Source organism: Chrysochloris asiatica, unplaced genomic scaffold, assembly GCF_000296735.1.
Source record: "Chrysochloris asiatica unplaced genomic scaffold, ChrAsi1.0 scaffold00081, whole genome shotgun sequence".
Taxonomy (NCBI): Eukaryota; Metazoa; Chordata; class Mammalia; order Afrosoricida; family Chrysochloridae; genus Chrysochloris; species Chrysochloris asiatica.
In genome coordinates, this window is record NW_006408599.1 from 12,061,825 (window position 1) to 12,088,003 (window position 26,179).

General features: G+C 51.0%; 1 protein-coding gene across 1 annotated transcript in view; it reads right to left on the reverse strand.

Annotated features, from left to right (window-relative positions):
- The window catches only part of COL27A1 (collagen, type XXVII, alpha 1), a 152,514-nt gene that overhangs the window by 3,621 nt on the left and 122,714 nt on the right, over window positions 1–26,179 (reverse strand). The window contains exons 37-59 of the mRNA XM_006865693.1: window positions 24,723–24,830; window positions 19,093–19,146; window positions 18,902–19,009; window positions 17,458–17,511; window positions 16,704–16,757; window positions 12,627–12,683; window positions 12,418–12,471; window positions 11,778–11,831; window positions 11,461–11,514; window positions 10,719–10,772; window positions 10,529–10,636; window positions 9,962–10,069; window positions 8,558–8,665; window positions 6,677–6,730; window positions 6,160–6,222; window positions 5,879–5,932; window positions 5,705–5,740; window positions 5,595–5,612; window positions 5,347–5,382; window positions 5,052–5,078; window positions 2,930–2,995; window positions 1,974–2,142; window positions 1,013–1,122 (exon numbers count right to left, since the gene is read on the reverse strand). Of these exons, the coding sequence (XP_006865755.1) occupies window positions 1,013–1,122; window positions 1,974–2,142; window positions 2,930–2,995; window positions 5,052–5,078; window positions 5,347–5,382; window positions 5,595–5,612; window positions 5,705–5,740; window positions 5,879–5,932; window positions 6,160–6,222; window positions 6,677–6,730; window positions 8,558–8,665; window positions 9,962–10,069; window positions 10,529–10,636; window positions 10,719–10,772; window positions 11,461–11,514; window positions 11,778–11,831; window positions 12,418–12,471; window positions 12,627–12,683; window positions 16,704–16,757; window positions 17,458–17,511; window positions 18,902–19,009; window positions 19,093–19,146; window positions 24,723–24,830 (1,608 nt within the window). The remainder of the gene's footprint in view (window positions 1–1,012; window positions 1,123–1,973; window positions 2,143–2,929; window positions 2,996–5,051; window positions 5,079–5,346; window positions 5,383–5,594; window positions 5,613–5,704; window positions 5,741–5,878; window positions 5,933–6,159; window positions 6,223–6,676; window positions 6,731–8,557; window positions 8,666–9,961; window positions 10,070–10,528; window positions 10,637–10,718; window positions 10,773–11,460; window positions 11,515–11,777; window positions 11,832–12,417; window positions 12,472–12,626; window positions 12,684–16,703; window positions 16,758–17,457; window positions 17,512–18,901; window positions 19,010–19,092; window positions 19,147–24,722; window positions 24,831–26,179) is intronic.

The following is a 26,179-nucleotide window of genomic DNA, read 5'->3' on the forward strand; positions in this document are numbered from 1 at the left end:
TGAAGCTGCAAATCTTTTTGAGAGCAAAAAGTCTCATCTTTCTTTCACAGAGCAACCAGTGGGCTTGAACCGCCAACCCTGTGGTTTGAAGTCCAGTGTTCATCCACTAGGGTCACCTCACTCTTCATGGAGGACCTAATGGAATTCAAAACCTAAAACTAAATCCCTCCCCTTGAGTCAATTCTGACTCTAACAAGCCAATTGGGCAGAATAACACTGCCCCATAAGTCCCAAGTCTACATCTTTAGGGAAGTAGACTGCCAACTGGTGGGTTTGAACTGCTAACCTTTCAGTTAGCAGCTGGGCTCTGTAAACACTCCACCATCAGAGCTCCCACTGGAACTCTTGTTGTTAAGTGCCATTCAGTTGTTTCCGATTCATAGTGATTCTGTGTAGAGTTTCTGAGTTCTAACTCATAGTGACCCTGTTTAGGGTTTCCAAGGAGCGGCTAGTGGGTTTGAACTGCTAACTTTGTGGTTAGCAGTTCAGTTCCACATCAAGACTCCTTTTACTGAAACTGCTGACCCACAGATCACTGGGAGGTAGCACACCCCATAGCTGCTGCCTGCCTGGATTTTGTTGAGTTTTCTGAATCCCCTCAAACTCTCAGCCCTTAGACAAGCACATGGGAAGTGCTTGTTCGACACTAGTTCAATATTAGCACAATGCACTGAAGGTAGCACAACTTGGCAACATCACGTGGGCTTATTTCACGCTGATGGCCCATGGTTCTCTAAGCCTATCTGTCCAGATGTTCTGTTTTGATTTTAGGCAGAAGATACTATTTGAAGAAAGAACGTCAGGTTCATACAACTTCAAAGGCTTTGGAAGCTATGGAACTAAAAGAACTCATCCTTCATTTATAGAAGAAGAAACTGAGGCTTGGAACGAGGGAATAACTTTCCCAAGGCCACATAGCAAGACAATGCTCAGACCTGGGCTGGCAGTGTCTCCAGGAAGTTACGAGGGCAGAGAGGGCCAGTTTGGTAGGGTGTGGGGCACGGGTAGATACCTTCGAGGCCGTGACGGGCTTGAGACATGTCTGTCCACCATGCGAGAAGTTACAGGAGACTTGGATGGTGTCAGATGAGCAACCAAGGTTTGGATCCACCCAGTAGGTACCTGCAAGCAGTAACGTGGATGGGGAGGGTTGCATTTGTGGGAGAAGGAGTCCCAGGGATGGTTCTAAAGACCCTGTACCTGAGTATGAAGCCTCAGTAGGGCATGAAGTCAGGGGAACAAAACCCAGAAAGCTCTCAGAGGCCGAACTCAAAACAGGCAAAGCCCCTGGTGGGGGCCACATGGCTGAAAGCTTGTCTGTGTTGATGTAGTGACAACTCCCTTTTGTGGAGGAGACAAGGGAGAGGCCGAGCCGCTTGCCCAAGTTATTTTGAGATCCACCAGTTGCGTGGTTTCTCCACCAACACCAGGATTCCCGGTAGGCCTGCCAGGAGGGCTGGGAGTCAGGCACCCACCCAAGGCTCATGTACAGGTTCCCCACTGAGTTTCCAGATGAACTGAGGGTTCTGCTGCTGAAAGAGTGGGACCATCTGCCAGCTTGTTCAGCCTTCCTGGACAACAGGCAGAGCAGAGGCTGGGCCAAGCTCCAGCACAGAGCTAGTGTTCCAGCTCAGGTGTGTCTGCATTGAAGCTTGTCCCCTCCATAGCACCACATCAGCTCCCAGAGGAGTGGGTGGAAGGAGAGGAGGATAGACAGTGGAAACGCTGGCTCTTAAACAAAGCCTTGAAGGCATTGCCTGGTGGCCCTTGGGACTTGTGCTGAGCTAATGGGTCTGTGGGCTTGGGCAGCATGAGTCCACTTTTCTGTGTCCTGAGGAAACACAAGGTCAGGCTCACAGTGGAGTTTGGGCCTGTTTGTCGAATGCATAATTTGACTGCTCATAGATCCTTCCACAACACGCCATCCCGTCTGGGGTAGGTAGCCCTCACTCAGACCCCACAGGGTTTCTTACCATCCACCATCTTCTGCTCACAGTCTAGGAGGTCCCGGCAGACCCGGGCAGGGTTCTCTTTGGTGCCCAAAGGCGTCTTAATGCTCTGGATGAGGTTGCTGAGGTAGTGTAAGGTTTTAAAAATCTCCCCTCCCTGGTCCAGCACCAGCCGATCTGCATGGCTGTAACCCTGGTGAGTAGAGAGGGGGTAGCCAGTGCCCGTAAGACCTTGGCCTAGTCCCAAGTCAAACATCCATAGCCCCTGAGTTCTCACTACCTGGGGACATCTCTGAGTTCCCAGGGTCCTGGCTGGGGCAGAGGTTGAACCTCCCTCCCTTTCACAGATAAAGACACAGAGGGACTGCCGCACTGGTAAATGACTTCAACAGACTTGATGGTCACCTATGTTCTCTAGTGTGTGATGGCCCAAGTCCCTGTGAGCACCACAAACAGGGGTGTCCAGGCTACTGGGGAGAGACCCTGAATCCCTGGTCAATGCGGGAGGAGAGGCAGACACCAGCACACATGGGGCACTGGGTCCCTGATGGGCTCCCCTAGGATGGGGTCAGAACTGGGACCAGATGTCACGGCTGTGGGGAGGAGAGGGACCCCAGAAGGTCCCAGGAGAGGGTTCCAGAAGAGAATGCTGAGAGGACAACTTCTGCCTGTGCAGCCTTGAGCCTCAGTTTCCACATCTACAAACCAGAGCTAAGCCAACCCGCCTCCGTCTGGCTTCTGGAAGCAATGTGTGCGTGTGTGTGCGTGTCCATGTGGCTCACAACAGCTGTGTGGCTTTGGACTCATTGCCGCCCACTCTGGGCCTCTGCACTCAGTCCCCTTTGATGGTTGTGAATACCCATGAAGGCAGGGCTCTGAAATGCTGGGTGCAGACCACAGGGAGGGCGCTGGCCACACCATAGGCTATCCTTTCTGTTGTCCCAGGAAGGCCCCGCACAGGGGCAGGGCTCCAGCAGTACCTCCATTCTAAGGGCTCTGTTACTGTCCATCCACGGCTGGAAAGCTGCCCCAAGGCTATCTTGTTGCTGTGCAAAGAGAAAAGGGGACGTCTGTCATCAACTCCCCCCCGCCCCCCTTTAAAGTCCTGCAGCTATACCACATGGAAGCCCCATGCTGGACTGCTGACATCAAGGTCGGTAACTTAAAGCCACCAGCCACTCAGCAGGAGGAAAATGAGGCTTGCTGCTCCAGTAAAGATTTATAGCCTGGGAAGTCCTGGCCAGGTAACCATGAATCAGAATCGGCCCGATAGCAGTGAGTTCGTTTGGGGTTGAGTTTGGGACACAGTTTTGGCTGTCACAACTAGGAAGAGGTCCTACCGGCCTAAGGATGTTTCTCAACATCCTACAATGAGCAGGGCAGTTCCCCCCACAACAAATGACAACAGCAGCAAGACTGGAAAACTCGACCCTATATGTCAGGTCCCTTTCCTGAAGCTGCTGCCCAGGCTGGGTGAGGACTTGCTCCATCTGTGTATCCACAGGGTCCACGTCTCCCCACAAAGACCAAATCCCTTGTCTTGTATTGTAGTTGTCTAATTACTGGTGAAGGAGCTCTCGTAGCGTAGTGGTTATGAATCGGATTGTTAACCTCAAGGTTGGTGGTTTGAAACTACCAGCCGTTCTGTGGGAGAAAGATGAGGCTTTTTGCTCCCATAAAGATTTACAGCCTCAGAAACCCTGTGCAGGGTCACTATGAGTCGGAACCAACTTCACGGTACTTAACAACAACAACAACATACAGGTGCACCTCCAGCCCAGTACTGGGCTTAGCAGACGCATATCAACAGTCTGTGTTTCATCATGAACACAGTCTAACACAGGGGTGGGGAACCTGTCCGTGGGCCGCATTAGGCTGCAAAATCATTAGGTCTGGGCCTGCCAAGGCAACTGCAGGAGGGACTATCTGGTAGCATAGTCGTTACGAATTGGACTGCGAACCGCCAGGTCAGCAGTTCGAAACTACCAGCTGTTCCGTGGGAGAAAGATGAGGCTTTCTGCTCCCGTAAAGATTTACAACTTCAGAAATCCTGTACAGGGTCGCTATAAGTCACAACCAACTCCACAGCACATAACAACAAGGAGTTTTTTTTGCATAGCAGCATACATTTATATTAAATGGTGTTATAAATATCTGAATGGCCTTTAGCAGAAAAACGTTTTCACACCCCTGCTCTAACAGGACTGGGGGTTCCAGAGCCAGACTCCAGAAGAACTCAGGGTCACTGCCCAGGCCTGACACTTAGTAACTACAGAACAAGTAGTAATCTGGGACAAGTTGTTTAACCTCCCCGTGTCTCAGTCTTCTCATCTTTAAAGTGGGCATGATAATAAAACTATCGTGCACAGAGTTGTTGAGAGGAATGAACGAGTTAATACACAAGGAACACTTACTTCTACGAGTGTCTGGCATCTAAGAAGCAAGCACTTAGCAAATATGAGTTACTATGCAAAAACCCTTAACAACCTCTACTCTTGTATTTTTTAGGAGGAAAGAGTTTTTCCAGGAGCTCTTATTTGAGAAGGACTGGGGAAAGCTGGGGAGAAGCCCAGGCTGTCAGTCTGCTTTGGTGGACGGTATGAAGGGGACAGAGAGAAGCGGAGAGGAGAGAAGAGCAGAGGGTCAGAGGGAACCTCAGCCAGGCCCAGGGGTTCCTGCTTTCTTGGTCTTTTCCTTGGGATGCTGTCAGTCAATTCACCAGTGCAGGGGTGACCTGTGGGAGTCGTCACTGGGCTTGGAGGGTTCCTGCTCTGGTACAGGGCTGCAGCATATGCCAGGGAGGTAGGCCCCTTGCTTGACCCTCTTTGAACTTAAAGAATCTGAGACAGAACTCTCAGGATCTGCCTGACATAGTGTGAAGATAGGACTCAGGAGCCCAGAGTTGGTTCATCTTCTTGGGTCCATGGTTAGGGGTATGTCCAGGCTACAACCCAGGCGTCCTGCCTCACCGTACTGCATCAGAGCCCAGGGTTGCAGAGATGGAGCCTGCCTGGCTCCAGCTTAGGGTTCTAGCCATCTGGCCATAGCATACCCCAGCCCTACCCCACCTGGGTGAGCAAAGGACAATGTTCTCCAACTTACAAACTGAAGAGGGCTCCCTGGAGGACCCTGCAAAAGAAGAGGGTGGGTCAGTATGTTTGATGGGTCCTGGACACCAGAGGATAGGCTCCCAGGAGACTGGAGGGGGCTAGTGGGCACGAGAGGATTTGACATTCCCCTCCAGGGCTGATCCCACTTTCCTAGAGGCCTGTGGGCCACAAGAAGCATGTGAAGTTTAGGACAAAGGCAAGTGTCTGCCCACAGTCTTTAGTCTCATTCAAAGGAACCCAGGTCTGCCCCTGAGCGTCCCAGATACACTGAACCCTCAGTTACCTACCGGTGGACCAGGCCGCCCTCTTGGGCCGGGAGGACCCTGGAAGGAGAGAGATGAACAGTGAGGCTCAGCGGCAGAGGACTTCAATCTTCCATCCATACCCCAGACCCTCCTCTAGCAGAGCTAAGACCCAGAGACAATAGTTCCCCAGTACAGACAGGAAGACTGAGGTCCAGAGAGGGAATGAATTGTTGCCATCAGGAGGAGAGCCCAAAGTGCCCTGCCTGCCTCCACACCCCAGGTCCACTCACCTGTGGGCCTGGTAATCCCTGAAGGGAGACAAAAGCAGGGGAATGAGTTAGGGGACCTGCCCCATCCCCGAGAGCCCGTCCCTTTCTCACCCCCAACAGCGTCCACTCACCGAGTCCCCTCGGCTGCCTCTGTCACCTTTTGGGCCCTGGAACAAACCATGACCCAGTGAGAAAGGGCTTACAGAGGGAAACTGAGGCTCAGACTGGCTCTGGGTCACAGAGACAATCTGGAGCCGATAAGGTAAAGGGACCCAGAAACCTTCCTGCACAACCCCTGCACATACCGGGATTCCAGAAGGTCCCAGGACCCCAAGGGGCCCGATGATTCCTTTCTTTCCCTAGAGGAGAGAGAGGCTTGTGGGAATAGAGTCCTCTGAGAGGGAAGGGTGGGGACAGCCCGAGGGCCCCAGGGCATGGCAGTGCCAGCCTGGGGGCAGCCCACAAGAGCAGGAGAGGGCACAGGTGCAGGGGAGGGGAAATGGAGCCGTGGGCAGAGGAATGAGGAGGAGGATTGAGCCAGCCTTGGGTCTCCCGTGACTGACCCTGTGGGGAGAGGGGAACTCACCATCAAGCCAGGCGGACCCCGAGGACCCTGGATGCCTTTGAAGCCAATGTCTCCAGGGGGCCCCTGTGGGAGTCAGAGGAGGGTTTGTCTGTGCCTGGGGGGCCAGTGGGCAAGGACCCCAACAGCAACCCCACCCCTCCAGCAGGAGAGGTCTTACCTGATAGACCCCCACAGTTGTGACTACTGAGTAGGTACCCACATACCAGCTGGTGCTATGTGCTCTATGTCAGTGGTTTTACTTAGTCTCCACCCTTATCATCCCCATTTTATAGGTGAGGAAACTGAGGTTTGGAGAGGCTAAATGACTAGCCTGAAGGCTGAGCAGGTAAAGTGCTGAACTGGGTTTGGAACCCACATCTGCTGTAACAGGGGGGCGGGTACAAGGATGTTCAAGCTTGATCCTGTCTGTGTTCCAGCCACCCTGTCATTGTGCAGTTAAGTGTTTGTTGAATGACTAGATGAGTGAATGGGTGGGTGGTAGAACCCCACAGGACCAACAAGGAGTGGACGTCTGTACCTTGGGTCCAAAGAGGCCAGCCATTCCTGGGAAGCCCATCTCTCCAGAGTCACCCTGTGGGAAGAACAGGGACAAGGATTTGGTTGTCCAGAAGTAACAGGGTCCCTGGGTCTGCCTTCTCCCCTATCCCAGACTTTACAGAGGTGATAATGATCCACCCAAGGTGGTCAGGCAAGTGTGGATAGCTCCCAATGGAGATTGCACGCCAGCCTGGGTGGTGAGGTGTGAAAGCAGAGGCCACCTCTCAGGTACTCAGGAAAGAAGACGAAGGACTGCCCAGGCCTCTGTGAAGGAACCCCATCAGTAGAGGGTCTCTGGGTGCCCACCGTTCTAAATCGACTGCACCTCACTGCGTCCACTGGCCCAGGGAGGCACAATAGTCCCTGGTCACAGATGACGACACAGGCTCAGAGAAGGCAGGAAGGTGCCCAAGATGCACAGATGGGATGTTGGGGAGCATGCTAGATTCAGACTCAGGGGTGAATGATCTGGGCCCTGCATGCCTCCTCTTCTGCCCCTGGCTCTCATATTTCAAGGGGGCAATTAGTTGTGAGGGCCTGGGCTAGGACGAAGGGCCAGCAGCTCCTAGGACCTGCCATTATGTGGGACATTCAGAGTTCAGAGTTCTGGCTCCTGAGTCAGTCAGCCCCGGGTGAGAATCATCTCCTCTTTGTTGTAAGACCTGGGACAACTCACTTCCCCTTCCTGAGCCTCTGTTTCCCCTTCTCTAAAATAGGGTTTTTCCTCCTTTGCCCATGCCCTCACCTGTCCCTTAGAAGACCGTGAGCAGGAGACGGAAGAAGCCGTCACCTGCAGGACCTCACCACATCCTCCCAGCTCCTCTGAGAATGAGACAGTTATTCTGTGTGCCTCTTCTCCAGAAACCCCATACAGGATTGCTACGAATCAGACCCAACTCAACAGCACTTTTTGTTGTTGTTGTTAAGTGCCGTCGAGTCAGTTCCGACCCATAGCGACCCTGTACAGGGTTTCCGAGGGTGTAAATCTTTACAGGAGTAGAAAGCCTCATCTTTCTCCCGCAGAGTGGCTGGTAGTTTCGAACCGCTGACCTTAAGGTTCACAGCCCGATTCATAACCACTACGCTACCAGAGCTTCTTAACAACAACAATATTATTAGGCATATAAACAGTTAGAATTTCTATGCCATACTGATAAGATAAACTCCTTTCATATGAAATGAACATTGTTGTTGTTAAGTGCCATCGAGTCAGTTCCAACTTATAGCAACTCAGTATAGGGCTTCCAAGGAGCAATTGGTGAGTTTGAACTGCCGGCCTTGTGGTTTACACTGACCTTGCCGTCCTGAACGTATACTATAGCACCACACCAGACGTTATTACTGTAAATATTCATTGCTCTTAAATCTATTTTGTCTGGTATTGAAATAGCTAGTCTTTCTTTTGATGAACATCAGCATAGTGTGTCTATTTTCCGAACTCTTACTTTAGCCTTTTTGTGTTTGTATAATTAGAGTGGAGTTTCTGCCAACAACACACTTCCATCCATATGACAATCTCTGGTTTTTCATTTGAGTGCTAACACCATTTGCTATTTGCATTCTGTTTGCCTCAACTACGTTTTGTTAGTTTTTTTCTACTTTTCCAAAACAAATGTAATTTCAATTTAGTCCTTGAAGGCAGCATGGTCTGGCAAGGGCACTGTGCTGGGAGTCAGCATATACTGGGTTACTGGGTTCTGGTCCTGATCCACCCTCCTCATTCTGAAGGGACCATTGGGTCTGTTTCCTCAGCTCTTCCTTCCCTGAGTAAGTGTTGCTCCATCATTGTCACAAAAGAGCCAGGTGTATGTGTGTGTGTGTGAGTGTTTGTGAGCATGTGTAGCTCTGATGGCTCACTTACCGACTGGCCTTTGGATCCACGCTCTCCCTGGTTTCCAGGAAGCCCCGTTCCGCCCTCTGTCCCTCGCTTGCCAGGAGGACCCAGCTGCCCGGGTAACCCATTCTCACCCTTAAAGAAACACACAAAATTTGCCAGTTGAAGTGGGGGAGATGGTCCTAAAGGAAGGAGTGGGACGCTATCAGTGGAGGACCAATGATTCCACAGGATGCTGGGGGCAACAGATGAACCTGGGGGTCAAACCTGCAGAGGAAGAGCTCTCTTCTTACCCTTGTATACAAAGAAGATACCATCTCCCTCTTCACTCTTCTGTGCTGTCTCTCCCTTTATTGCTCCCCATCCTCCCCATCAACACCCTGGGCTGTTTCCAACTCCACACTCCTACTCTCCAGCTTCCTCCCTTCTTTGCCATTAAAATGCTCCCTGGGCCAAATTTGTCTGTCCTTCTGCCTGGTGTCCTCCCAGAGGGTTCCAACTAACCTGCAGCTTAGGTGTCTAACCCTGGGCTTAGACTGATTCATGGCTGCACTTCACCCCTACTGAAAGACAACACTCAGGATTTCGGTGGCGAGCAACAGCTGGTTCTACAAATGTCCACTAGAGGGCGCTAAAGGACAACTAAACAATCAGTTTCAATCATCTGGTGGTGGTGGTAGTTATGTGCTGTGGAGTCGGTTCTGACTCAAAGATACCCTAAACAAGGTTTCCTAGGCTGTAATTCTTTACTGGAGCAGAAAGCCTCAGCTTTCTCCCATGGAACTGCTGGTAGGTTTGAACTGCTGACCTTGAGGTTAGCAGCCTGACTTGTAACCACTATGCTATGAGAGCTCCTTTCAATCTTTTGGTGGTTGCAATAAATTGCCTTCAAATCAGTGTGTGTCAGAGTAGAACTGTACTTGTTCGTGAAGTTTTCCTTCCTTATTTTTGTTTTGTTTTTACACAGCAAATAGGTTTTCCATTCAGCAATTTATACACATCTTGTTTCGTGACATTGGTTGGATTACCCTCAATGTGATGGCACTCTTCCCGCTTCCTGCCTAGGTTCCCCGTTTTTCCATAGGTTGTCAAGGCTGTTGTGACCTGTCTTTCAAGGTGTCTATGGTTGGGTTCAATCTGCCAATCATTCAGCTAGTAGTGCAGCGCTTGCCCATTTGTCCCACCCAGGACTTCAAGGTCTGGGAGAGGAGCAGTAGGTACAACCACCTGGATAAACTAGCTTTTGTATTTGGCTCAAGTTTGGAGACATGCCCCCCCGAGAAGGGTCAGTAATGTGGATTTCATTTCCACAAAGATCTTACTTGGAACATGAGTTCTCAAAGTGTCAGTAGTACCATACAATCAGTACTATTAGCGTTAGTACAAGGCAGGAGGGGTGCAGGAGGTATGTGGATTTAAAAAGTGCCTAACCTGGAATCCTGGGGGTCCCTGTGCTCCAGGTAAGCCAGCCACCCCTGGATTTCCTCTCTTCCCAGTAGGACCCATGGGGCCAAGGTCCCCATCATCTCCCTGTTCCCCCTGTAAAGAAAGAGGACAAAGAGGATGTATCTCTCAAGTTTCAGGGAATTGATTGCCAAGGAGTGAATGGCTCACAGCCTGGTGGCCTGGGGGCGGCTGGAGCAGGAGATGGGGTCATACTCCTGGATGAACTGTCTGCAGATGAGGATGGCTGAGTCAGGAATATGATGAGCTGTGGATTTGCGAGGGGGCAGGGAAAGACCTTAAAACCAGAAGTTCTATCCACTGGGCAGGAGTTGTACCGAATGACCCAGGAGCCGGCATTGAGAAGAGATGGTCAGAAGGGCTGGCTCTGTCTGACCCCAAGGGATGCAGCAATTCTTAGGAAGCGTCTGAACATGTTGGTTCTATCTCATCCAAGTCAAGCTTCCAAATGTGTTCTTCCTGGACCGTGGCCTATGTAGTCCTTCTGCCCTGTCTCAAACGGAGCTACTGCCTGATAACTCGAGTCCGACTCACCTGCTGTCCTGCTAGGCCATCCCTGCCAGGAAGCCCATCTGGTCCAGCAACGCCCTCGGGGCCCTGTCTCCCCACCACGCCCCGGGGCCCTGGCAGCCCCTGCATGCCCTGGGGACACAGAAGAAACTGGTGAGGGCTTCTAGGGAGGGCAGGGAGGCCAGCGGAAGCAAAGCAGCGACAGGTCACTCACCTGGATCCCCCTCCTGCCTGGGACACCAGCCTTGCCTTGCTTTCCCTTTGGTCCCTGAAAAATTAAAAGGTACATGAAGGAGGCTGCCTGAAGGCAGGACAGCACTCTAGGGGCTCTGGAAGGGACACTGTGAAAATAGGGTTCCCTGTGTAACTAGCTGCTCCTTCACCTCCTGGGCCTTAGCATCTGAATCTCTAAGTCCAGGGGCAGGGCTGGCCTTGGGATCTGCCAGTTGTTGTCACTGACCCTGCTGTGGGTCCCAATGTCCCCCAGTGGCTCCCACACCACTGAGGCTGCTCTGGGCATTGGAAGTTGATCTCCCAGAGTGGGGAGGGCTGTTCGTGGCCGCTCAATTCCCTCCCTAAGCATCACCATTTCCCCCTCTCTCCAGCCCCTCACTTGCCTGATTCAGACTCTGCTCCCCTTCTACAGTGTGCTTTGGTGGGAGAGAGGTGGGCTTTGGATTTTGACTGTCCTGACTTCAAAGCCCACCTGCTCCTTCTGAGCAGGCCAACCTCAGGCAGATGACCCCCTCCCAGAGCCTCAATAAAGGGGACTTATCATCCCAGCTGTTTGTGAATAGGAAATGGAGTCAGAAAGCACCCTGGGAGGCTCAGGATGGACTATTTTCCCTGTGGTTTCCTCACTCCTGCCCAGCCCTGCATTGGACTTGCTGTGTGACCTTGGGCCAGTCTTTTCCTTTCCACAACCTGACTCCCAGGTGAACAATCAGTCCTCTTACCTCCTCGCCTTTTGATCCTTTGGGTCCCGGCCGCCCCCGGGGTCCAGGATGCCCCTGCAAACCAAGGTGAGATGACGCAAGGTAGCCCCAGGACTCTCCCGGGGAGAGTGGCCAGTCTCCGCCTGGAGAGGGAGGGTGGGGAGGGGTTTGGGGATGCAGGCTCTGGGGGTGCCCCCAGGGCCGGGCTATAGAAACCAGACCAGGCTCACCAGGGCCTACTGCAGAAGACTCCTTTAAGCTTTAAAGGGCCAAGTTATTTAATTCCCCGATCCACCACCCTCAAGGCAGGAGGGGATGGGACAGAAAGTACCACTCACGGGGCGGCCCTGTTGGCCTGGTCTTCCACGGACGCCTTGTACACCCTCATGACCCTGAAAGTCAAGGAGAGACAGGTAAAGGGGTCTGTCTTGGAGGGGGCTGGGGCCCAGGCAAGTTCCTTTCTGGAGGAAGATTCCAGGAGAGTCTTGTTCTTCCTAGCAATGTGTCATGTTCCCTCACTGACTCTCAGCTTCCTCATCTGCAAAATGGGTGAAACAACGACCCTGCCTCCCAGCGCCAGCATGGGTGATGGAAAGAGGAGGTAAAGAGTCTGCAGGATCTGCTGTTCCTTCAATGCTCTGCCTCCCAGCCAGCTACACATGGGACGACGGAGGTCCTCCCTCAAAGGAGAAGGGGCTACTCAAGACCATGCCAAAAGGAACCCATCAGCAGGCACCAGGCACAGCTGGTCTCCTGCCCGCTCTCCCCTCTCACTCCCCATCCTTTCAGTGTGGATGCCAGCACCCAAGTCCTCTTGGGAGGTGTGGAGGGGGCATTTCCAGCATTAGCACCAGTGATGGAAAGAAGGGATATGTTGGTTTCTAAATGAAGCATGTCCCATTCCTGAGGCTAGGGACCCAGGAACCACCTTTCTACAGTGCCCCTGTCTTGCTGACAGATAAGAACAGTGATACTTACAGGGTATCCAGGGTCACCCGCTTCTCCACGGTCCCCTCGATCACCCACTGGGCCCTGAATAACAAGGACAACAACAAACCATGGGTCACCAAGTGCAGGGCAGGCTGGGCCTAGGCTACACCTCTGTGTGGCTCTGCCTCCCCTCCCCCACCGTGGGTAGCCAAGCTCTACCTTGGACCAGGTCTAGGGGGACACAAGGAGGGGCTTACCCGATCTCCAGGTGGTCCAGGGGGCCCCTCAGCCTTGCCATCATCACCCTGCTCCCCCTGCAGACACAGAAGCAGTTTTAAGACAAGTCTGCACTCCTGGTGAACTGTGGGAATTCTAAGCACACGGATGCTCATCAATTAGGCCTTCATCAGAAGATGGACAGAGGGAGCCTGAGAGGGAAGGAACTGGTCTGGGTTACACAATGTCTGAACCAGACAGGCGCTCAGAAGCAAGATTGTCAGAACAATGTGCAGGGCTCTTCGCCCTCCATCTGCCTGGGCACCACCTAAGCTGCCCCTCAGGCTGGAAAAGGGTGTGCAGCCACTGAGTCAGAGGGAGAGAGGTTGGTAAAGATTGCAGCATTATGTGAACTTCCACCAGGAGCCCTCCCCCCATCTCTGAGCCTTCTCAGCTGGTGTGGGGATGGGGAGAAGGGACAATCCACGAGGGGTGTGTGAGAGGATGGCATAGCAGCCCCTGCAAGGTGCCTGGCAGGATTTAACCCTCACACCAACCCTAGGAAGCTGCATTTGACAGATGAGGCATGGGCACACAGAAGTGATATGATTTGCTCAGTTCTGAGTTAGAGTCACTTTCTCTGACCCTTGCTGGGAGGAAGTGAACAGAGAATCAGCTTTAGGATGAAACCCCCAACACCTTGATGGGAAGGCTCCAGAGCTCCCCCATGTTGTACTCAGCCAGTTCAGAATCTTCTGTGCAAAACGGTTCCTAGCTGTAAAAGCGAGTTGTAACCATCCTGTCTCATAGCAATGGAGTTGATAAAGAAAGGCAGGTCAAACTCTCAGCACGCTGTTGTGTTTGTAGGAGGGACTCAGTCCGTCCTTAACACACAGCAATCCTGTGCACAATGGGATACAACACTGCCTGGCCTGTGCTACCCTCTGATCCATTATAGACGGAACCGCTGTAATCCACAGGGGCTTCTTCCTAGCCCATCTTAGTCTGTTGGGCTTCATGGCAGCACACAAGCTTCCACTCACAGCCTTCAGGTGGTGGCTGCATGTAAGATGTATTGGCTGGAAATCAAAGCTGGGTTTCCCACAGGGGAAGCCAAAATTCTGCCTCTGAGCAAAGGGCTCAGCCAAAGATCACTGAAAGTGTTGCTGTTGATAACAAAAATACCAGTGATGATGTGGTCATGGGTGAGGACAGAACCGAGATTCTGGTGCTACTGCAGGCCATCCGAGGGCCTGGTCCACTCGCAGAGGCCAGGGGTCAGCTGTCTACTCCCCGCTCTAAGGAAGGGGTGAAGCAGGACTTCAGAACTCAGACTCCTCCAGTCGGGAGAATTGGTGTGACCTTCCCTGAAGCTCAAGTCAGGGTCCCGAGTCCCCTTGTCTGCAGGGATGGAGGGGAGGCCTGAGGGCAGGGAGTACTGTCTCCAGGCTGAAGCATGTCCCAGGTATGACGCAGTCCTGGGTTGGTGGGCTGGTGGGCTGCAGGCCTTGGCCTTGGGCCTCTGTGGCTCCCGTGGGCAGAGACTGAAGGTGGGTGGCAACTGGCCCAAAGCCTGGAACCAGTTATACACAAGGGGCTGGCCCTCTCCTCTCCACTTGGGCCCACTCTCTTTGGTCCCTTGGCCCAGGGTTTGGCTCTGCTATGGAGGCAGCTGGACTGGGGAGTTTAGGGGAGCTGGGGCCCACATTTATCTAATGTGCTCTATGCACCAAGCACTTTGTGAGTTATGTCTCATACACTGCTTCATAGAATTGTTACAGCAATCCTATTCTGCTAGGACTGTCCCCATTTTAAAGATGGGGAAACTGAGACTCAAGGAAAGAAGAGGCCAAAGCCACACAAGAACAAGGGGTGATATGGGCCCCAAACTAGTTACCCAGACTCTCTTCCCCAAGGCATCACCACTGATCAGATGGCTGTAGTTTGGGGATGCATGTTTTTAGCACCAGAATGCTGGTAAAACTCCTCAATTCTCTCTCTAGTCTAAGCCCATTTCCTAATCCGTCTAGCTGCTGGGTGATGAACCAGCATCGCACAGACAGAAAGAAGTCTGCGTCCTGCCCCTGCCCCCTCCCACCACTGATCCTGAACTAACCCCTAAGCAGAGTGGATGCTGGTTTCCCCCACCTGGCCTACGGTGAAGATTCCAGGAGGAAATCAATCTAGGGAAGGACATTTGCACACAGTCACTGCCTTGTGGTGGGCCTCCCTCCAGAAGTGGCTCTCTCCTTCCCAACACCTTCCACAGCTCGCGGGTGGCTATGCATTTGTGTAATCATTTTATTTCTGTGTTCTTTGGAGCATCATTCTCCAGTTCAATGGCCTGGAACACACTAAGTCCTCAATAGATACCTGGCTAAAGAGTTGGTCAAATGACTGAATTCATCCTAGTATTAAAAAGGACTCCTATTTTGGTGCTATAGGGTCAACACTGGACTATAAACCACAAGGTCAGCAGTTCAAACCCAGCAGCTGCTTCTTGGAAACCCTGTACAGGATCACTATGAGTCAGCACCAACTCGATGGCACTTAACAACAACAACATTAAAAAATGAATGATGAATATTATTCTTATATATCTCTTATTGTTAAGGACCGTTGAGTTGGCGCCGACTCATATTGACCGTGCATTGGGTTCTGAGGCTATAAATCTTTGTGAGAACCGAAAGCCTCATCTTTCTCCCACCCAGCAGCTGGTGGGTGTGAACCTTGTGGTTCACAGGTCAGTATTTCTCCCACAGAGCCACTGTGCTCCTTCTGTGTCTCTAGAGCAGGCCACTGTGTATCCTTGAACGCCACACCAGGGCTCTGAAAATGCAGGAGAGACAGCCAGGACCCTGGAGTGTGATCCATACTCATTGGCCTCCTGGGCCTCACATGAACAGATATGGCCCTCAAGGAGCAAGGAATCCTGCGACAGAGATTGCGTGTCAGGGTCCCATTCTCAGCCACGTGGTCTGCTTCTGAAGTTGCAGATGGTCAGAGCGAAGGTTTGAGGGTCCACTGACTCCTCCTTGTTTCCAGGTCTGGGTTAACCCATTCCGTGCCAGTCGTGGTAGACAGCAAGGGCTGGAAGAGGGACTGGAAGTCTGTCAGCTTCCTGTGGGATCTGTCCTGCAGGCTACTCTACTCTGCTCTGATGGAATCGCTGCTCTTCTCCAAGAAGGAAGGGGCCAGCTGGACAGTAAGCCAGGCCAGGGTGATTCACTGACAGCGGGATTTAGTTAGTAGGCAGCTGACGCAGCAAAAGTCAGGGCGGCTGGGGAGAAAGGGGGCCAGGGGCAGGCCTGCTCGGAGGCATTCCAAGAAATAATTAGAGGGAGCGGGATTCAGAGACTTGGGTTCTGGAGCTGCCCAGGCACTGCCTTGTGTGATCCGGTGATGATGCTTGGCCTTTCTGGCTCCCAGTGTTTCCTGCACAATGGGTCAGGGTTCGATGACCAACAAGGCTTCTTCTGGAAGTTTCTTTCCTCTGTGGAATCTGGAGCCACACGGTGGGGAACAGACATTCCTTCCCCTTGGTCTCAATGGTGTTCCTCACTCATCCCAAACCCTACCCCGCTCATGTTCCCTCCCTGCTCTTACTGAGTGACTTCATTCATAGGCACGCAGTAACGGACTCACTCACGCAGTTCTACTCATTATATAGGTGCCCCTGGGTATCGTAAACAGTTAATGAGCTTGGCTGCTAATCAAAAGATTGCATGTTTGAGTCCAGCCATCCAGAAAGAAAGACCTCTCAATCTACTTTCAAAATATCAGCCATTGAAAGCCCTATGAAGCATTGTTTTACTCTGACACACATGGAATTGCCATGAACAAGAGCCAACTGGTACAGGACATATATGATTGGTGTTTATTACTCCACGAGGATGAGAACTGTGTCTGCTATTGTCCACCACTGCCAGGCACAGAGACAATACCCAGTACATACGTCCACTGAAGGTCCTTCCGGTGAGCACCGCAGCAGTGGCAATGCCCTTGAAGGCTGTGAACAGGGGGTGAGTCAAGCACAGGTACCCAGGAGCTTGTTCCTGCTTCCCCTAGAACTGAGCTTGGCTGTGGATACAGGGGAGCTTCCAAAGCCAAACACCCACCTTTTCACCTTTTGGTCCAGGAGGTCCAAGGGGTCCCACAATGCCTTTGTGTCCCTGCAGGAAATTAAGGTGGTGACAGGTCAGGGAACTAGAAGGGGGTCTTAAGGTCTCCGGAGGGGCCACAATGAAAGGGCAGAGGGTCAGAGATGGAAATACGACTGCATGTCTTGGCCCTGGCTCTCCTGCACTGCAGTGTGGCACTGAGCAGGCCCCAGACGTGCTATGTGGGTTTGGCTCAGCCAGGCCTTAGTGGTTACTCAGCTTGACTGGTGGGGCTCTGCCTGCCCCACCTTGGAGCAGAGCCAAGGCCACATCTCAGGAGAGCCAGGTGCTGTCCTCTGGGCAGGGTCAAGGAACTGGTGCCTACAGACTGCCCACACCATGGCCAGAACTCTAGGTGCACCCCCCTCTAGGTCCCCTAGAGCCCTCTGAGGCCAGATCTCCCCAAAGCTGTAAGTGGGTTTGACTCAACCACCTCTGAGCAGGGCTGTGAACTTCAATGCAAAAATGAGCTAAGCCTCCTCCCTCCTACAGAAAGCAAGGGGAGACAGGACATGCAGTGTGTGCGGCACCCACTGAGGACTCAGGGATGTGAATGCACCCTACTCCACCTCGTCTATGGGCCCACGTGCTCTCTGGACAGGTGATAGTGCCACCTTCAGTGACCCCAAGGCTAAGCCTGGGCTGGGAGTTGGTGGGGACATTTCCCGGGGAGGGGGAGAGGAGAGAGCTCCTTAAGGCAGCATTGTCTTACGTCATAACCAGCCAGTCCTGGTTCTCCTTGGGGCCCCATCCGTCCGGGAGCACCCTATGAGAAGAGGAGACCCTCGTTGGTTCTCCCGGCAGGAACCTAGGCGTAGTCTGGCCCCAGGCTCCAGCCCTGCAGCCTGGCACACCCACTCAGTTCAGAACCTACTCCTTGGAGTTCCAGCCTCCCTCCTTGAAGCAGCCCTCTCCCCAGCCCTTCTTAATCCCGGCTCCAGGGGCTCAGGAGAGCTAATTGCTAAATATTCAGGAATTTTGTGAGTCAGTTGTAAAACAGAGCTCCTCCGAAAAGCTAAATGATGAAAACTTGGAATTATATAAATCGAACCAAAACAAAGGAGGCACTTACTCCAAACTCACCTCTTCCTAATTGTGCTAGTACATTTAACTATTGCCCGAGCTCCTGGGGGTATTTCAGCTCTTTTGTCTGTGTGGCACAGATACTACAAAACAGAGCACCCCTGAGCATCACTCCCAACTCTACGTTCAGCAACCTCATGGTGGCAGTTTGAAATCAACCATGGTGTGAGTATTTACATCACAGGAACGGGTCACTACCACAAACCAGTACACACTACCTGCTGCTCAGAGATGCTCCATCACCCTCTTCTGCCCCTGCTCTCACCAGGGTCTTACAAGGGTATATCAAGGACTTCGGAAGGCTTTGTTTGAGCTGATTCTCCTAGCAGAGCTCCTATGGCAGAGTAGTACTCCCCAATAGGGCTTCCAAGGCTGCAAATCTTTATGGAAGCCGATTGCCACATCTTTCTCCTGCAGAGTGGCTGATGGTTTAGAACCACCGACCTGTTAACTAGCAGCTGAGCACTTTAACTTCAACGGGAGCTGTTTCCCAGGGGACGAATGCTGTTGTTAAGTGCCTTTGAGTCAGTTCCAAATCATAGTGACTTTGTATAGTGTTTCCGAGGAGCTGCTAGTGGGTTTAAACTGTCAACCTTGTGGTTGGCAGTCCAGCGCTTATACTACAGCATCACACCAGGACTCCAGCGAACCCATGTTGTTGTTGTTATTAAGTGCCACTGAGTTAGTTCTGACTCATAGTGATCCTGTATAGGGTTTCCAAGAAGCAAATGGTGAGCTTGAACCACCCACCTTTCAGTTCAAAACGACCTTGTAGTTCAGTGCATATTACCTCGCAATGCTATAGACCTCTACAAATTGCAAGAAATCTTTGGCGTTGTGCTTACTGTTCCAGGGAGAAGGACTGCAGCTTCCTGCAGGTGCCTAAAGGGGTCCATGATCCAGAAGAGGCAGCCGGGATGTGAATGCCCAGGGCTGTATGTAGCTGACCACTAGGGTGGGCAAAACCAGTACAGGGAACCTGGCACTTCTGACATCCTGGCACCTCCCTTTCTGCCCTCAGCTCCCTCTGTCCCATGCTGGACACCTCCCTATAGCAACCAGAGGGTCCTCACCGTTGGTCCCAGACTGCCCCGAGATCCTTTAGGGCCTGGGGTGCCAGGGGGTCCAGGGTCTCCTGGGGTGCCCATCTCACCCAGCTGTCCTTGGTAGCCCTTGGCACCCTGCAACGGGAGGAAAGACAGGCGGTCACTAGGCCCCAGAAGTAGCAAGGGACAAGGAGGAGTGGGTGAGGAGGCGGGGTTACCTTGGTTCCTATCCGGCCCTTCTCTCCTTGCTTGCCTGGTTTTCCTTCAGGACCCTGAAGGGAGAGGAGGGAGAAAAGTCAGGAGAGAAAACTGGAGGCAGCTCCATGTAGCAGTGAGGGTGCCATTTCATTCAATATCATTGTGACTGTGCACATGCGATCTTGCTTCCCCGTGCCTCAGGGTCCTCATCTGTGAAATGGGCACAGGAGCGGACTTTGCCTCATGGAACTTTAAGGGTTCAACTTGTTAATACAGCAGCATGCTTACAACAGTGCTGGCAAGAGTGCATGCTAGATACAACTGTACTATCGCTGTTGGCATGGTTACCGCTAGGTGTCTGGGGACCGCTCCAATGGGAACAGCACTAGGCTCTCCCCCACCTTCACACAGTTCCTAGTGTGGTGTCCCACTGAAAGGCCCCCTCTTGGGAACTGGGGCAGGAGGGACTCCTCAGTTCCCTCTGTCCCATGCTGGAGTCACTGTGTTGAGAAGGTCTGCCACCCTCTCTCCTATTCTCACACTGGGTGGGTGGTGTGTGCCTGGGACACTCTATCTCAGGGAGAAGAAGCACGCAGCTGCTGACCGAAAGGTCCACAATTCAAGGCCAAGAGCCACTCCTCAGGAGAATCATGTGGCCGTATGTTTCTGTAAAGGTTACAGCCTTGCAGAACCTATGGGGCAGTCCTACAGGGTCGCTATGAGTTGGAATCAATGAATAGGGGCATCAATAGGAATCCTCAACCTGCTCAGCCTGGGGCCTCATCTGGCTTTGTCTCCAGGTCAGGGAAACCACTCAAAAGTGTGTAAGTGTGTGTAAGTGTGCTTGTGTGAGTAACGTAGAGGGGTGGGAGAAAGAGTAGGGGAACTGACACTGGATCTGAGCTGGAATGAGGGGGTAGAGTGGGCAGTTTTTCTGGTCTGGAAGGGACTTCTTGACACTTCCCAGAGAATAATCCCTCAAGGCCCAAGCCTCAAAGGGAACTGGGAAGAAGATTTACAGTCCTGGAAAGCACTAAGAATGGTTTGTCTCAGTCCTCTGGCTGTGTGAACTGAGATTTAGGCTGTAGAACAAGAGGTGAAGGTCCAGTCTTGAGGGGGAGTAGTGCTTTAAAAGGACACAGACTAACTGTGAGGGAGGAGAGGCAGGAGAGGCGGTCCTAGAGGAACAAGGAACACCTGGGCCACCCAGAGGGCCTGATTCCTGTCTGCAGATGGCTGCAGCTGACCACTGGGAAGGCCAGTGGGGGAAATTGCTGGTGTGTGTGTCGGGGCAGCTCTGATTCAACACAAGGAGAAAGTCTGCTCAAAAGGCACAACATAGAAAAAACTGGAGACAACTCTAAACCAAAGGGAACGACCAGGATGCCGCAGACCCTGGAAGGGCCCAATCACAGACTGCCTGCATCCTGCTACTCTCAGATGACCTGGACACGCCCCTCTCCTTCTCTTTTCCCCACAGTTTCCCCACTTCTGATCTGAAAGTCTTGGATCTGGCCTTTTATGGTCCAATGGGCAGCCACTGAGCACGTGGAATGTGGCTACAGTGACTGAATTTAATTTAATTCAAAATCAAAATTTAAAACTGATACTCAGTTCAGTTAATTGGAAAATTTTCAAGTATGTTTAGAAACTTGAGCATATGCGTCTACTTTTTCAACTTTGAAAATGTTTAAAACTGAGGTACAGATAGAGTATTTTCAGCGATAATTTAACATCTGAATTAATTCAAAAGATTTAGTTTAAAAAGATTATAAATTATCTCATTAATGATTTTTTATATTAATTACATATTGAAACGATAATATTTTGGATATACTGAGTTAATTAAAATATCTTATCAAAATGAATTCCATCTGTTTCTTTTTACTTTTATGTGGTTACAAGAAAAAGTTTAAATGACACAAGTGGCCAGTATTCTATTTTATTGTTTTGTGTTAAAAATACTTGGTATATTTAGCCAAATAAAGCTATCTCAACAATTTCTACATGGACATTTCAGTGACACTGATTACATTCTTCAAGTTGTAAACCATTCTTGCTGTCCTTTTCTAAATCATTTCATCACCATTAACATAAACTCAATGTGCCCTATGGAAGCACAGTGGCTCTGTAGGATAAACACTAGACTGTAAACCACAAGGTCAAAAGTTTAAGCCCACCAGTCACTCCACAGGAGCAAGAAACTCTATACAGAGTCGCTAAGAGTCGGAATCGGCTCAATGGCACTTAACAACAACTACCACCGTCCCTTGTTGTTGTTGTTGTTATGTGCCATGGAGTCAGTTCTGACTCATAGCGAGGATCGTATACAGGGTTTCCAATGCTGTAAATCTTTACGGAAGCCGAAAGCCTCATCTTTCTCCTGCAGAATAGCTGGTAGTTTTGAACTGCTGACCATGAGATTAGCAGCCCGATTTGTAACTACTACACTACCAGAGCTCCTTCTATGATTCCTAGTAACCACTAATACTTACAAATTTTGGTTTCTCTATATTTGCATATTTCTTAAAGTGAGATCATACACTGTGTGATTGATTTATCTCACTCAGCATGCTGATTTCAAGGTTCATCACGTTGTGGCATGCATCTGGACTTCATTTCTTGTCGTATTCTATTCTTCTTGGACACTGCCTGGCTAGAAAATCCCCAGGTCTCTGGTTTCTTCAGTAATAAAATGCAATAATCCTCCTGGCCTTGAACCACAGGCCAGATATTGTGTCTACACCCCACATAGACATTTCATGCAATTCTTACAACAGCGTTGGGAGGAAGTGATTATGACCCCATTTCAGAGATAAAGAAATTGAAGCTTAGTCAGAAACAGATGCTACCCCTGGATTCCCCAGCCAGGCTGGAAGTGAGGCATGGGCCCTTAGATTCTGCTCTGTTCCCTGTGCCCCAGATTGGCCTGGCAATGATGACATCATGATAAAGGGGCTGATAAGTCTGGTGATGAAGTACGGTGGAGCGATGCAGGATAAGTACTGGAACGCAAGTTCGATTTGAACCACAAGGTCGGAAGTTCAAACCTATCAGCTGCCACTCCTTGGAAACTCTATACAGGGTCACCATGAGTCTGAACTGACTGCACGACACTTAACAATCATAACAACAAATCTGATGGTGGATTGAAATGACTACAATGACTGATCCCTGGTAAAGGAGAGAAATGAGTCAAAGTCAAAACATTTAGTACAGGGCCAGGGAGACGGAAGCTGGTTCTCCCCTAGGGCAGGCGCAACTTCTTCTCCAGGCCCTCTGCAGCTGAGACCTCTCCCACTGTGGGAAACCCTGAGTAAGGGCGTAGCACAAGAATCAGGGTGGTTGCTGGGCCCTTTCCATATACATGCAATTCTGGAAAGGCCCTGGTGGCTCATAACATTCTATTTTTAAGCTCTCTATTACTCTTCCAGGACACAGAATGGGAAATATTTGATCTGCAGTCCTAATGCCAAAGAATCAAACACTGGCCCCTTAGTGACTCCACAACCCGATACACATTTAGTCTGGCCCCAGCGAACCACTTTCCACTTCTGGTACATGAGAACTGGAGGTGACGGCAAAACACCCACTTTAACTCTGTCACCACTGCCACCAGCATCATCACCATCTGTATCTCTACCATCAGCACCACTACTGCCACCACCACTGCCACTGCCCCTGCCCCATACCACCATCACCGGCACCACCCACCACTGCAGGTTCCCACTCATTTCCTCACCCAGATGCACAGAGACAATCTCTGACATTCCTGGTGCATTGTATACAGTGTTTTCCTATCTGGAGCTTCATTTACCCTTTGTAAACGCAAAATCCAAGACTCAGAGATGGGCAGTGATTCATCCAAGGTCACACAGAGAGTGAGTGCTCGAGCCAGGACTAGGGATCAGTTTTTGGACTCTAAGTCCAGGGCTATTTCTGGCACATGTTACTGCCCATTCCAGTCATGACACTCAAAAATTCACACACACACAAATGCCCCTGAGACTTCGGACTTCAAAAGCGTCTTTGAGCACATTCCTTCCAAATCCTTCATCTTACTATGCAGGCAAAGCAGGCTCAGAGAGAGCAAGAGGCTAGTGAAAGGTCGAACAGCAAGTTACTGATGGAGGCTCAGGCCTGAGACTCTCCTGTAGACTCCCGCTGGACCATTTCTGCCTTGCTGCTGCAAGCCTAGGGCAGTCTCTCTAGTTACTGCTGCAGCTGTTAAGGGGGATTAACACTTCAGGTCTATTTTAGGAAACAGATATGATTCTCCCATAACAGTTTGTTGTCAGCTAATTTGGACCCATCCTGAGTTAGTCATTTCAACAGGCAAGAGGCAGAAAAAGTCTTGAGGGACATAGGGCAGCTGTGGCCAGTGACACACCAGTTTCTCCCTTTGGGGGATGAAGAGGGAAACCCACAGCTCAAGGGAAATGGGCTGGTAGCAGAGGCTCGAGATCTCAACACCCGGCCTGCAGGTAGAATGCCAGTAGGCCTGTACTCTGGGCAGCTTAGCTGCAGGGCTGCCTAATCCACTGGCCCCAAGCAGTTCCAATGAACTGGCCCCACACTAGGAAAGTGCTGCTCCCAGGTCACAAACAGCCTGCTCAACTTTGCAAACCTCAAAGTCAAGGCCCAAACCAACAGTCTAGCTTGGGAGGCACTCTGAAATCAGGCCCTAGCAGGCTCCTACTTTCTCCCTCCCAGATGCCCAACCTGAGCCCTGGGTTAGAAGAGTAATGTGTATACAATCAGACAGGCTGGAGTTCAAATCCCAGATCTGACATTTCTTACCTGTGTGAGACTGGGCAAGTCCCTTAACCTCTCTGATTCTCAGAGTCTTCAGAGGTTTACTGTCAGCATCAAAGTGTATCAAAGAGGGAATGTTCTGGAAAGCATTCAGGCAGGGGGTCTACATATATCGAACATGGCAGTTCTTATCCTTTCCCGACCAGGTTCTATGTCGCTCAAGGGCAGGGATGTTGTGGGATTCACTTCATCGTCCTCAGGGGGCCCGGGGATGCAGACGTGAGTCATGAGTTTGTGGACTGACTAAATGATTTTTTGGTAGGATGGAAGCCCAGATTGACCAATAAACAGGTTTGGTCCCTCCTATGTGGCAGTCACTGATTTTGGGTGTTAAGGCCATAAAGGTGCATGATACTTATACACTGGGGGTGGTGTCACTGAAGCCAATGGCCCAGCCTGGGGTCAGGGGACACTTCCTAGAGAAGTTGTTGTCTGTGATGATAGCTGAAGGCCAAAATCGGTGACAGAGACGTGAGGAAGGGAGAGTATCTTAGAAGGAGGTAACAGCAAAAGCTCAGGGGGTAAGAGCATGGTTTGTGCACAAGCTCAGTGTGGCTCAATGTGGGACTGGAATGAATGAGGCTGGCAGGGACCAGGTTGGTGCAGGGCTGACAAGGCAGGATAAGGAGAGTGAAGTTTGTTCTGAGAGCACTAGGGAGCCATAGAGGGTAGGTAAGGGAGAGACATGGTCAGATTAGTACTCTGGGGAACTTCTCAGTGGTAGAAGGACCACTGCAAGAGATCACTTAGGTAGTGGCTGTACAGGCTCCTCCCAGCTCCCTGGACCAGCAAAAAAAGGAGCCCCAAGCGATGGCACCCAGACACACACACTTACCCGGACGCCAGTGATTCCAGGGGGCCCTGGGGGCCCATCATCGCCCATCAGCCCCTCCTGGCCTTTCTCACCACGTTCACCATCAGGCCCTGGGTCACCTCTGTCCCCCTGGGTAGGGAGGACATGAGGAGGGGAGAAAGAGAGAGAACTTATTAGTAGTAACCAAATCCATCTGAGGGCAGAGGGCCAGGGCTGGCATGGTTCAAACAGCACAGTAAACAGTCCCAGATGTGGCAGCGTCTATAGATGCTTGCCTGGTCAGGAGAGAAGACAGGCTACTAAGCACACTCTCCCTCATGAAAATTTCATGACAGGGGCAGGTCTGGAGGGTAAGAGACCTCAGGGAGACAAGAATCTTTTCAGTCTGAATGCAGTTTTCATCAAGGCTAAAATGCAATTCTTCCATTCTGAACCAGCCCTTTCCATTCTATTGAGTTCCAATTCCCACGCTTGCTTACAGATAAGCAGTTTACCACCATAGTGATGGCAGGAACAGTGCTAATTAAGACTAGATAACGGTCTGGTGGGAACAGTGAAGCAACGGTTACGGGCTGCTGAAACAAGCTGGCGGTAAACTAAGTTATAAAGGTGCCAGAATCTAATCTAATTGCATGCCCAATGGCTGTCTGTCTTGTTTGTATTTTGAATGTCTTACTCTATCTTGGGAGTCCTGATGTAGTGCTGTGGACTAATGTGCTGAACTGCAAAGTTGGTTTGAACTGTAAGGTCAGTGGTTCAATGTCATCAGCTGCTCCTTGGAAATCCTATACAGGGTCACTATGGGTCGGAACTGACTCGACAGCACTTAACAGGAGCAACTCTATCTTGAGCAAGTCCTCCCACTGCCGCCTGCTCCAGTGCGGTTCTATTCTCACTGGCTGAGAGCACTGACCACATCTGGACCCTGTCCCAAAGGCTTTCCTGTGTGAAATGACTTAATCCTCACAGAAGTCTGAGCTAGGTAGTCTTTTTGCCCCATTTTATAGATGAGGAAACTGAGGTTGGAAGAAATCAAGTTGTCCTGCCTCATTATCTATTTTGAGTGTCAATAGAAAATGGTGAAAGTGACCCCTAGTAAGGTTCAACTTTTGTCCAAGATTTATGCACCAGACACTACAAAGATTACTTGTTTTAATCATTACAGTAACTCTTTGACAGAATTTCAAATCCTCAGTGGAATCTTGACTTTCTGGAGCCACTGAAGCTGGGTGCTCCCCCAAACCTACTGCCATGAGATTACCTGTGAACTGTAAACCTTGAATCAAAACTATCCCCTAAAGTTTTCTTTGAAGCAAAAAAAAAGTTGTATCTTAAGCAGTAAAGCGTATCTTCTGTGAGCATTGCACTCTTTTAAAGAATTAGCTTTGTTGTTGTTGTTGTTAAGTGCCGTCGAGTCGGTTCCGACCCATAGCGACCCTGTATAGGGTTTCCGAGGGTGTAAATCTTTACGGGAGTAG